This window comes from Watersipora subatra, chromosome 10, assembly GCF_963576615.1.
Source record: "Watersipora subatra chromosome 10, tzWatSuba1.1, whole genome shotgun sequence".
NCBI classification, from domain to species: Eukaryota; Metazoa; Bryozoa; class Gymnolaemata; order Cheilostomatida; family Watersiporidae; genus Watersipora; species Watersipora subatra.
In genome coordinates, this window is record NC_088717.1 from 42,806,700 (window position 1) to 42,820,914 (window position 14,215).

The window sequence follows — 14,215 nt, forward strand, 5'->3', positions numbered from 1 at the left end:
ATATAGCTAATATCTATCGTTTTATTTATTTACCACACCTGAAGGAGAAGCAGGCGCCCCCATTTCTTGAAAGACAAAGGGAATAGCAGTGTTGCTGAGTCGTAGCACCAAAAGACAGATAGTTGGTCGCATCAGATCGGTTTCCTTTCTGGTAGATGACATTCACCAGGGTGATAGTGTGCATATCAGCAAGAGAATTGTTGTCGGCAAGATAATCTATGAAATCATAGAACAATCTCTATTAGTGAAAAAAATACATGCAAAGAAAATTTGGTACTTCCTGTAGTAATTGTGAGGCTAAAGTTGAGTTTATTTGCACAAAACAAAATGAAAGCACATAGACAAATATGAAAACTATTATGTGGCAACTTTTTTAATCAGAGGGATGAATAGCAAATGAGGTGAATGAGAGAAAGCATGAGAAACTGTCGGTGATGCAACACCTCCTTGTCTACTTCTTTCACTTTAGAAATACTTTTACAAAGTATTTCTAAAGCTTTTGCCAGGTAAGCATACCAGATTTATAAAAGACATCATTATTATTTATAGATTTAAAAATAAAAATCTACTTTATACTTTTGTGTATTATTTTAGGTTCGATTTACGCGGTAGAAGATAATGACAAAAAACATACTGAAAACACTAAATAACAATTGGATACATTCTTAAGTTTGTCTACAAGAGTGGTTTCCTATTGGTTAATTAAAAACTTGTTTGCAAACAGCAAGGTGATTCGAACTATATTTTTAATGCTGTTAATGAGCATACAACTCATATCAATACAATATATTTATATTGTATAAGATATATACATGTATATAAGATATTGCATATAACATGTATACATATATCTATTATATTCAATGTAATATATAACAATATATAATATATATTGTTATATATATCTTATTATAAGATATATACACCGATACATATTTGTACAATATACTTACACATATACATGCATTATATCCACATTCATATATTATAACTCCATATATTACCTTTTCATCAATATCTTTTCAAGGCAACAAGAATAAAAAGTGAAGCTTCTACAGAGGAGAGGGATAAGATGAGCATTAGATATACATTACAACTGAGCAGCTTGAAAACCTGAGCCTAAATGTATAAATTTAGCCCTACTTGTAAAGAAGATGGTGTCAAAGCCTGACAGAACTGAGTTGGAGATGTCATCAAGCTGAGTGTCTGCATCCGAATGTGGTACTCTACACACCTTATCCTCTTCATCATAACTATAGAAGTACATAAAGTAATACATGACAGAGTTGTGTGATTAGCACGCTAGAACACAGCTGTCTTAGTTACAATGTACGTTAGCAAGTGCTGAACCATGAAATATTCTAATAACGAAAGAGCCCAAATATGAAATTTCCATGTTAAAAAATATCTTTTCATAGAAGTATTGCTGTCTTTTCATAGAAGTATTGCTTTGAATAACAAAATCTGTTTGTAAATACAAAAGACTGAAAACTGAAAATTATAAAAATGTGCTGTCAGTCTTTAAACAGATCGACAGCTCAGTTAAAAAATGACGCGCATAAGCTGCTATGACATTTGCTGATGCCCAGCGAGTTCTTTCTTTCACAGTTAGCTAATATCAATAAACAATCATTATTTTCATTTTTATTATTAGTAGTTTTTATTCACTATTTATCTGTTCTTCTTTCCATATGCACTTTTCTTATTTATTATGCATTATAATAATAATTCTAACATGTATTTGGGACAGGTTTTATCAATTACTTTTAATGTATGCAAATAGTACATTCAATTTTTGTAGAGAATTCTAGTTAGCCAAGTAAATAGTTATCAACATAGCTGTGTCTACAATCACTAGTATTTGTTTTTGACCTGCACCACAGCAGGTCAAGGACAAATTTAACAGTCTCAAATATACCGTAAAACCTGTATTTGAATGCCACCTTGAATTGAATGCCACCTCCATTTGAGCTTCACTATGAGAGAAGAGGTGAAAAATAGAGCTTCAGCCATTCATTGAACTCCACTTTTATTTGAACGTCACTTTTATTTTACTGCTACTATTTGACATTCTTAATCTTCACGAGCCCATAATAGCAAGTGATCAGTAGAAAAAGTGTCCACAAAACTGCACTAATAATAACTCGATTACATCAACCACTATTAATTCATTCGTTTTGAAGTCCATTTTCCAACAACAAGTCTAGGTTTTTCCATTGAAAACTTTGATTGCAACACTAAAGAAATAATTAGAAACTGTATGAAGCTTGATTATCATATCAGATATGGCTGTATCATAATTAACCACTTGAGCACCAAAGACTGTAGTATGGATTACTAGAATGTTAACGCTTCAAATATGTTACTAGGAGTAAGATAGAATAGTTAAACACTTCTGGCAGCAGCTGACAGCATCATGAAATCTATTGTCAACTATGACACCTGTCGGTCAGACTAGATAACCACTATTACTTTAGTATATATTAACTGTTTTGCAGCTTATGCACTCAGGAACTATGTTAAAAATCTTTCCAATGCAGTGATACAAGTTTCTTGATATCATGGCTAAGGTTTTGCCTCAAGCTACTCTACGATCCAGAGGTGAGCAAAAGCTGCATACCGTCTCCCTAGGTACAAATACAATAACTTCAGGCACTAAAAAAGATATCAGCATGTAGTAACGCATAACGGATGTGATAATCCATACTGGAGAACTTACTAAATCTGTTAGCTCAGGGTATGAAATATTCTTTTTTTTAAGCAAAATATACATACTATTAATCATCAGGGTACACGGGTTCGGAAAATAACTTTTTATATTTAAAAATTTTGTTTTGATAAAATAGCTTGCAGCTCTGCTTATTTTAATAGGTTGAAGATGTGTATCAATAAGGATAATTACATATTTTGGAAAACTCAATGGAAAATGAGCAAATTTGTGTTGCCATAATTTTGTATATACATGTACATTGTATAATCATTTTCTTTATATTACTGTAAGGAAGACATAGATATTTAATACAAATCCAACAGCTTCTGTGGTCAATTTTTTTCATCTGTGCCTAACATGTTAATAACTTTATATACTGAAAAAACTATCAGCAAATAATTTGAAATACAACGTGGCCTTAAGCTAAGTTATATACATTGCAAAGAATTATAAAATCCAAAACATTGAAACTGGCCAGAAATGACAGGTAAAATCATGTTTAGTACCTGACAGAAAAACAGGCTCCAGAGTTTCTCTCCAAGCAGATAACATAGCAGTCTTGAGGACTGCTCACGCCCAACACCTTGTAGTCATCAGGGCTGTTAAAGGTGCTCCCACGATGGTAGACCACATTTGACAGAGTTATGTAGTTCTTTGTTGATAGCTGATTGTCCCAGAAGGCTAGAATATTACCACAAAAATGATAGCAAAATAGACGTGAAATGGATTTGAATATTTGAAAACTGGTTTAGCAACCAACTTGTTGGTTAAGTTAAACAAGTTACAACTAGCTATAAGAAGGTATTGTATACAATGTTTAGATCTCAAGCCTTAAGACAGCGCCAACTTAACCCAATATGGTTTAACGTCGCCAACAGTTTCTAGTTAATATGTGAGGCCAAATGGATGTCTACTTATTGCATTTGTTTGAGAAATTATACATATGGATAAATATTATTGTTGTTAGAAAAGCTAGCTTTGTAAAGAATAATTAAGCAAAAACACTCAATACGTTTATTGTAGAGTGAATTATAGTGTAATGTATAATATATATTATAATACATTGTAATATTATATAATTGTAGAGTGTATATAATTATTATATAATGTATATATATTCATACTTATATAGACCTGCTCTCATCATATATGTGTATATATTCATATTTATATAGACCTGCTCTCATCATATATGTATATATATTCATATTTATATAGACCTGCTCTCATCATATATGTATATATATTCATATTTATATAGACCTGCTCTCATCATATATGTATATATATTCATATTTATATAGACCTGCTCTCATCATATATGTATATATATTCATATTTATATAGACCTGCTCTCATCATATATGTATATATATTCATATTTATATAGACCTGCTCTCATCATATATGTATATATATTCATATTTATATAGACCTGCTCTCATCATATATGTATATATATTCATATTTATATAGACCTGCTCTCATCATATATGTATATATATTCATATTTATATGATCTACATATGTCTACATATATATTGTATAAATATGAATATATACATTACAATTATATGTATGTATTCATTAAATATGAATATATACATATAATTATTTGTATATATTATTATGTAATTATACATACATACATATAATTATATGTATATAATAATTATGTATGGTTATACATATAACTATATGTATACATATACTGCATATAATATAAATAATACATATCTATTAGGTATGTTATATCGACTTTTATTGACAGCCCATGATAATTTTTACAATAAAAAATGTTTTACATATGGCGCCCAAAAAAAAACATCTAAAGAAAGATATTGCCGCGCGGTGTCATAAACACACAAGCAAAAATTTATACAAGGAAAACTTGAAACTACTAAGCTTATGGTATCCCTTAAGCAAATCTTATTCTTTTGACAAAATATTGAAAGAATTAGTAATACAATTGTTGAGTGCACCTTTTGGTAAATACAAAATATAATCATCATGGTGTGGGTATCTGGTACTTGAGAGTTGAAACACATCAGTGATATATGAAGGTGTTAAACCATTCAGTATTTCAAATTTTGAAGTAAATTAGCTTTGTATTGTAAAATAAACGGTGTGAATTTTTTAATTCACTTTCAGGAACTGCTGCTGCAAGCCGTATTGCTGTTCAAGTGGAAGTTGGCATTAACAAAGTTTCTGCTATTGTTGTTGTTACTATATTGTTGTTGTTATAGTTACTCGTGCCCAGGCAGTCTCGTACCCAGGCAGTCTCGTACCCAGGCAGTCTCGTGCCCAGGCAGTCTTGTGCCCAGACAGTCTCGTGCCCAGGCAGTCTCGTGCCCAGGCAGTCTCGTGCCCAGGCAGTCTCGTGCCCAGGCAGTCTCGTGCCCAGGCAGTCTCGTGCCCAGGCAGTCTCGTACCCAGGCAGTCTCGTGCCCAGGCAGTCTCGTGCCCAGACAGTCTCGTGCCCAGGCAGTCTCGTGCCCAGGCAGTCTCGTGCCCAGGCAGTCTCGTGCCCAGGCAGTCTCGTGCCCAGGCAGTCTCGTGCCCAGGCAGTCTCGTACCCAGGCAGTCTCGTGTGCCGCTGTGAGAGATAAAGCAGCTTAAATGAGTATTTGCGCAATTGCTTAAAAATGACGGAAAGTGACATTTGGTGGCAGCGTTATGAGTGCAAGTCTATCAAGATGAACTTCAGGAGTTCAAGTACCGTACAAAGCATTCATTTATTTTAACCTCTAACCCTGGCTTCAGACAGGTTTTTACTATAGTGAAGATCACTATTATACATGCATAGTGAACAACAAGCCAAACATTTCAACTACATACATGTAACAATAATCTTTACAATAATAAAAGCCATGTCAGTCTATGAAAAAAGGTCGCGTCTTACAGGATTTGAACTCACAACCTTCAGTTTCAGAGTCCAACAAACAAACACCTGCACCAATCAACCGTGTTCCATGATTATGATGTAATTGTTCAAATAATTATTTTCTAAGCTTTATCGGCACTCCTTATAGTTTCTCACAGGGATAATAATAATAACTCTCACTAATAATAATCGTTTAACAAAAAATGAATGTGCATTAGCCCGAGTTTATACCTGTCTCAGGTCAGCATGCAAGCTCTAATTACTGCATAAGTATAAATACCAACCCGTGTAACACATGAAATATTAATTTGTCGATTAATTATTTTGTTAAGTAACATGGTTCTAAATAAAAGTTTTAAAAGTAATAAAACTTTAATATAACTCAGATATTGCAGTATTGATTATTGAAACCATTCTGACAGCAATAAAATCACGTTCTGGTTTTGCCATATTTATTAGCTAAACCAGAACTTGCTAGTAAACCAGCTATAAAGCGAAAGCTTTATAGCTAAAGCTTTATGGCTAAAGCTCTATAGCTAAAGCTATATAGCTAAAGATCTATAGCTGGTTTGCTATATCCATCTAATATAGTAGTGGTAGGCAGTGTTTAGCTTACAAGTAAAGATAGTGAGGTTGAACCCTTCAGATTCCTCTTGTCCAAACGTATCAATCGCAAATCCAGTATCATGGGGTATCACACAGGCTGCTGCATCCACAGAGTAACTGTAACAAGGTATGGTGACAAATATGCCCTTATGGCTTATCAAGCCAAGTACAAAATACTCAACATTTTTGTAAAACGATGAAACTGCTATGATCAGAGTAGCTGACAAAGTTTTCTTCCAGTAGCAATGATGCTGTTTTACGATTGTACACGTGTGGAGGACGGGACAAATACTAGCCATATTCTTTAGACAACGCTATTCCTTGTGCTTGTGACAACGCTATTCCTTGATAGCTTTATGTGTGTTTTCTTTACCTAATTATATAATACTCTTTGTGTGTACCCTTTCAGACCCTGTTATGTAATACTGTATTTTTGGGCCTGCTTCGCAGGCCTGCCAGCATACTCTTACATCTATTGTCTAGGCCTGCCTCACAGGCCTGACACGATACAATGGATGTTACATAATTGTTATATAAGTGGGCGGAGTAAATGGTATATAAGGAGAAGGCATAGGCCAACTCTTTGGGATTACTCTTACGAATTCGATGCTGTTAACACGAAGTTGCATATGTGCTTATATACATTAAATAGACTATATTTATTCTTATGAACTGCCTACGTTTGATGCCTGCCTGGTTGGCTTAGTGAGGATCCTTCTGCCAGAACTGATCTGGTTTCAAGTACGAACTGCTTTGGGAGACACCTAAGGAAGGCTAGGGGTTGGCTGCGTTACGACCGGACCTGATCAGAAATGCGATAGCATTGGAGATCAGGCCCTCCAGTAAGCTAGCCGGGACCTAGATTAGCCAGGATAGGGTCTCAGCGAGCAGGCCGTGCTAGCGTTCCAAGTGAGCCTGAACTGAGGGCGACCAGCCGCGGCCTGATCAGACCACTAGGTGTGTCAGGCAGGCCGACGAGAGGAAGGCCCAGTGTTCAGACTGCACTGCCTTGCTAGGAAAGTAAAGCTGGCTCAGCTACCGGAGCCAGACCTTTACACACGCATGAGCAATTACAAATAACCTGCCATATTTACACTATGGTCATGGAACCGCCATGGTTCTAATGCTAGCTTTGGTTGCTATTGAAATTCAGCAAAACAATAGCGATGAACATACTGACCATACGCACAACAATAGCGATGAACATACTGACCATACGCACAACAATAGCGATGAACATACTGACCATACGCACAACAATAGCGATGAACATACTGACCATACGCACAACAATAGCGATGAACATACTGACCATACGCACAACAATAGCGATGAACATACTGACCATACGCACAACAATAGCGATGAACATACTGACCATACGCACAACAATAGCGATGAACATACTGACCATACGCACAACAATAGCGATGAACATACTGACCATACGCACAACAATAGCGATGAACATACTGACCATACGCACAACAATAGCGATGAACATACTGACCATACGCACAACAATAGCGATGAACATACTGACCATACGCACAACAATAGCGATGAACATACGGCCCATACGCACAACAATAGCGATGAACATACGGACCATACGCGCAGCAAATAGAAAACAAACAGTTCAAATGTAGGTTTAAGCTCTGGACTTTTGAAACTTGCCTTTTGTCATTATTTTTCAAATCTCGCTAAAAAAGTTAGAATGTGATTATTTTAATTTAGCAGTTTTTAATACTAACAAATATAATTTCTTATTGAATAGTCAATCATAAATAATAATAAGGTAATAAAAATGTTATTTAAAACATCTACCATCTCTTGTGAAAATAACTATATGGTACTAACCAATTGGCGGTGGCAAATCACTTCATGCAAACATAAACAGATTGTTAGTAATCAATTAATTCTATAGTTAGTAATTATTGAAAAAGAAACCAAAAATCCATTTTCGGTTAAAAACTTCAAAAACTAAAGGACACACTCATCATTTACAAGAGCAGACAATCCTCATAGCAAAAGCCATTAGCGTTTTCCAAAACAATGAGCAAACTATAAGAACACACTTCGTTTTATGGAATCTGACCTATGTAGAGAGTAATTCAATGATAAAATATATGGCATTTTACCATATATTTAATATAATTATGCTAAAATTGCCATATGGTAAAATATTTAAATTACGATAACCACCCGCATACCAATTTAATTAATAAACACACCCTATATTTCGATTAGACAATGTTTAATTGAAATATAGGACTAAAGGATGACAGCAAGAAAATTTACCACGCTGCCAAACAAGACCAAACCTGTTTAAACTTCAAATAAATCAAATTATTTGGAAGCATCGGTTGAATCATCTCTCATTAAATCAAACAATAAAATGAATGCCTCAGTAAAAAGTACTACTACTAGGCTACCTGAATTCAAAGCAATAGTTTTCGTTTGTTCTCAGACATTTCGTGTAACAATCTTGTTGCGATTGGACACCGGACAGCTTCCTGTTGTTGTCAAAATCATCGGAGCTGCTGCCTTGATAGGAAATGACATCAACAAGAGTGATGTAAGACTGCCTGCTGAGCTGCTTAGTGTGGTTCCCTACAACATCGAACAACAGAATTTCTAGTAGAGGGTTTTGTAACTACTGACAGCAGACTAGTAAACAGATACCATCTAATTGCAAATAACCATAATATACGAAGGCAGCTAATGGCAGATTTTGATCCAATTTTGCAACTGTTTTACATTTCTGTGTGAATCTTTTAATCCTATATCTTAAAACCCATTTGTGTTTAGGTCGGTTATCCAAATTTTTAGTGTTACTTTTTGTTTTATAAATAAACTTCGAAAGCACAGTCTAAGTATTTGTTACTCCCTCATAAGTAAAACATATAGAGCATCGGTGAACTAGAGAGCTTATGCTATGTAACAGCTGTGTCTGTAAATTAATAATTTGTCATAAGAGTACGAAGGAAGGTTAAAAGGCTAACATATGACGCTACCACTAATTTTCAATGTTTCAGAGATTCTAAAACTAATACTGTTCAGCTTTGCTAGGCCTAAGGCGTCAAATATGTAAGTAAATAAACAAAAGTTTTGAAAATTTATGGAATAACTCCATATAACTACAACTTGACATTTACGCTCCAATAAACACATTTGCCTTACAGTTTTAGAGTAACAAAAATTGTTGCAGGCATGTTGGTTTGAAATAGTGTTTTGATTTCTCACCTTAAAACAGACTTATTAAAATAGGCCATCTCTTTTTTGAAGGAAGAAAGGAAAAATAGTAAACGCGAGGCAGAGGAGAAGAATAAAGACAGGAAGTAATAAAAGGGTTAAGCTTACGTTCTACAAAGACAACGGAATGAAAATTGGCAGCTGTTTCCTGTTTCAGGTCCTCGACCTCTAGATATCCGTTAGTGTGGGGGATCGCACAAGTCTGGCTGAGTGTGTCATAGCTAAAAATAATTTCAAGATACTACTAAAATCAGTGCTTGGAAAGACCCTGGTATAAAAACCTGTGATTACTCGTGTAACTAGATCAGCTAATGCTTTACAAGAAAGGGTTTTAATTTTAGAACAGAATTGAGTGAAAAATATCAGTTTTAAAGTTTCTAATATTGTACAAAACTACTGTAAAAGCAACACCGCCAATTAGGCTTGCAGGAATGTTCAAGCACCTTATTTTATTAGCAAACAAGAGTATCTTATAGATATGATAACTCCCAAATGTACAGCTAATAATGTATATATATATATATATATATATATATATATATATATATATATATATATATATATATATATATATACATTGCCTATCAATGCACCCATCTACTTATGATATACCAAGCATAACTCCGTAATTTCTATATACATGTACATGTAATATGCATTAACAAGACTTCAAAATAAGTTTGGAAGATTTGTCGAATAAAAATTCATACCTATACGCTGTCATGCACAGAAAGTGAAAAATCAAAATAAAAAATGTTTTAAATTGATTAAAATCACAAAAGCTTCTTCTACAAAAACTAGCCATAATCTATCTAAAGTTAACCAAATTGTCACAAGCAGATAAATTTTGCATGTATGTAGTGATGTTACAATCATAAAAGTAGATTTGCCCATTCAAATGCGCAATCACATTGATAATATGCTTTTGGGAGTTAAATTTTCTGCTAAGTTAAATCGCTGGCAATCATATACAACCATATCTTGTAATCACAAACAACGTTTACACGCAGCTTCTTCCTCACCATAAAATTAAAAAAAACTTTGGCTTTTACCTTTTTTACCCAACAAGCGTGTGTGTGGGAGATGATTCTTTTTACACAGACATGAAAAGGGTAAGTCCTGTTTCTTTATTTTTTACTGTACAGTGAATCTCAAACGGTTGTACTACCATCTACAGACCTGAATGCTATACAGTGTCCATCATTAGTGAGAAGGCAGAGTGTGTAACATTCCTGAATAGAGTTGACGACGGAGAGATATCGGTTGTTGTCCAAATCCTGAGAGGAGGAGCCGAGGTGGAGGATTGAGCTGTTCATAATTATGTATGTCTGGTTCGATAGCTCGTCGGGGTATGCTGAAATACAAAACCTGTATGAGAGCATTCAATGACTAGTCTTAAATAGGTATGCAAGAAGCAAATTTAGGTGAAACCTGAATCAAATAAGTAAATTATAATGCCCGAATAGCTGGACTGATTTAACTTATTATTTTTTAATACTGGCTTGTAAACTTTTAACACAGTTGCGCTAGTATGAGACGGGATGTTATGAGAAGTTCAACATTCGCGCTTATTTTTCTAGTTTCGTGAGTTCTCAACAGGCAGCTTAAAACTTGGGCAGGTCTTATAATTGTTGCATCGTAGTGTTTTTGATCACTACTGCATCAAGGTGTTTGTTGATCGCTATTGCATCGTAGCATCTTTTGATCACTATTTCATCATAGTGTTTTTTATCACTATTGCATCGTATCATTTTTTATCACTATTGCATCGTAGCATTTTTTGATCCCTATTGCATCATAACATTTTTTGATCACTATTGCATCGAAGCATTTTTTTATCACTAATGCATCGTAGCATTTTTTATCACTATTGCATCGTAGCATTTTTTATCACTATTGCATCGTAGCATTTTTTGATCACTATTGCATCGTAACATTTTTTGATCACTATTGCATCGTAGCATTTTTTTATCACTATTGCATCGCAGTGTTTTCTTTATTCCTATCGCATCGTAGTGTTTTTTGACCACTATTGCATTGTGGTACTTTTTAAACTGTGAAACTTTAATATATCCCATAGGTTACAACTATATTTAAAGAAAATCTTCACAATACCTTAAGATTTCAAGTAATTCTTTGGTAAAAGACAGATGAAATACAAAACGGTATTTACTAAGTGCATATTTGCCAAGTCTCCCGGTTTGGCCGGGACCCTCCAGTTTTTTCTCTCCTTTTTTTCAAATCCCCGTTTTCCTCCAGCTTTTTTAATAAAAATAGTGGTTTAATTTTGTTACTTGTCGTTTCCCCTTTGTTTGCTAGTTGTGAGCTTGCATCATCATACAAAGTTAGCAACAATGAAGCAGATCGCTATTAAACAGTATGCTTGCCATAAAATCTAGGCTATTTAGATTTAACAACATCGATGTCTAATGATTTGCTCTACAGTTTTTCATCAATAAACAAAGATTGTACATGGAGCTGTGACATATTATTGGCAAATGACCATGACCTCACATTGAGAGTAAAGTACCTGAACATTAAATAAAATCGTAGAATGACCTCCTATGTAGGTACCAATGAAGAAAAAAAACTTCACAAAGAAATCTAGGCTTCAGATTCAACTACTACATTAGCCGTCAATCTACCGCTTTTTCTCAACCACTTGGCAAGTATGACTAAGCAATGAGAACTCTTTCAAAGGCTAATGCTGGTGCACATCTGTGAGGGTACAGAGTAGCAAGACTTTGGGATATCAGTGTTTACACTACAAGTAATATGCACCAGAGCATGTATCTGCTATTAGATTTCTTGAAAAAATTACTTTTTGAACTAGCATCAGCAGCCAAGCTTGCACGGAATTATTACTAGCTTGTAATAAAATGCAGCTTTTTAAAATATACCAATATGAGATTTAAGTACACTTCTCTATCTACAATGTATATCTCCTTATAGCTTAACCTCTGTTGTAATTCGCTAGTAATTCCAAAAACTACATGCACAATACTGCTATATCTCAACAAGTCTGCCTAAAGCAGAGTGTATCTACTTAATACTTGTGTGCTAAATTGCAATAAAAAGTGCCTTAAAAGATAGTTTTTGTGTTGCGAAAGTTTGTTCTCGCCAATAAGGTAAAACTTTCAAAGTAATGCTCTTTATATGAAGGCTATAACACCTTTGTAAATCAATATTGACTAATAAATTAAGACTGTACATCTCTGTAAATCAATATAGCCTATTAGGTGACTGGGTAATGAAGCTATTGTCAGCTGGATAAATTGACATACCTCCATCAAAGATAACTGTGTGGTAGTCATGGTCCCCAATTTGGGAAACACTCTGAATGAGGGTGTATCCATCACCAGGTGGCACTACACAAGTTTGTAGGATTTCCGAATAGCTGCAAAAAGCATCTAGCTTTAAATCAAAACAAATTTGCATCAAGATCTGTCTTTGAAGTTAGCTAAACAGCAACTATGATGTTCTATTTGACGAAGCTATTAAGAATGTACCATCACTGCTAAGTTTTTCTACTGTTTGCTTTTTAAATTAGGTTTCTTTACAACGCCGAAGTGCTGATACAAATCCTTAGATAAATTAGGTACACAGTCTTCAAAACTTCTAAAATATATTTGCTGAAGGGCAATATTTTTAAAGTTTGTATCAGCCGGGTTTATGAAAAAAGCGCTTATCTCATTTTTAAGTTGTCATTTAGTGCTATTGCTGCATGCTGGAATTATTCTTCTATGTATACTTTAATGTCAATCACATCACTTAAAAAAATAATTCAAAGACTGATATTTTAGTCTCAGATATTATAGAAACCACATCAAGCTAAGAGCGTATGGTTGTACCTGAAATCTACCCTACAGGATGAAAATATTCGATGGATATAAAAATTCGCGGTATCGCGAACAGTCAATTCCGCGAATTATTAAATTCCGCAAACAATTAGCTCTATTTTTAATCACAAGGGAGAATAACTACTGCCTCAAATTAAAAACTAGCCGTTAAGCATAAATACTAAACGTAGCTGAGTTTAAAAAACCTTTTTAAAATCATTGCCGGGGCTTCAAGTTAACCCTATTGCCAATGCATCACATTTCTTTACAAAATTATTCAAGGCTGTCACAAGATAAGCAGTATGGCGTCATCGCAAAAATAGAGCCACTAGGCAGATGTACTAAACGTAGCCGAGTTCCAAAACTTTTTTAAAATCATTGCCGGGGCTTCAAGTTAACCCAATTACCAATGCATTAAACTTCTTTACAAAATTATTCAAGGTTTTTACAAGTTATTCGGTATGGCTTCTTCATCGCAAAAATCTCTCCTAGTCTTTTTACATTGAAATCAACTCTATCAACCTCTAATACCAAAGTTGAGAACAATAATGATTCTGATATGGACATTATGGGATGTATTTGATTTGCAGTGCAGATACGTTTTTCCATTATTAACTGCGTTGGTTAATTCTTTTGCTTAAAAACTGATCACTTTCATTAAATACTTCAGCTATTGTTTTCGTACTTCCTTAACACTTATTAATATTTTTTCTTTTTTGTGTTTACTGCAGATTGAGAATGAAACAGAACATATTCTGATTACGTAAACTAGAGACAAGTAGTAGTAATCACCAAGGCAGGAATATTGGCAGAGAAGCAACCAGTCAACCTAGACCCCTTCATCAACAACAACTCCTTGATATCGCTGCAGCAAACATGATTATATTATATATTCTATTTCATGTATAGATATATTATAAT

The 14,215-nt window shown here is 34.3% G+C and overlaps 1 protein-coding gene across 1 annotated transcript; it reads left to right on the forward strand.

Annotated features, from left to right (window-relative positions):
• The first annotated feature begins 7,314 nt into the window (after positions 1-7,314).
• LOC137407098 (uncharacterized membrane protein DDB_G0293934-like) lies at positions 7,315-7,827 on the forward strand. The gene has a single exon (XM_068093703.1). The coding sequence runs from the start codon at positions 7,315-7,317 to the stop codon at positions 7,825-7,827; it is 513 nt and encodes a 170-aa protein (XP_067949804.1).
• Positions 7,828-14,215: the final 6,388 nt, after the last annotated feature.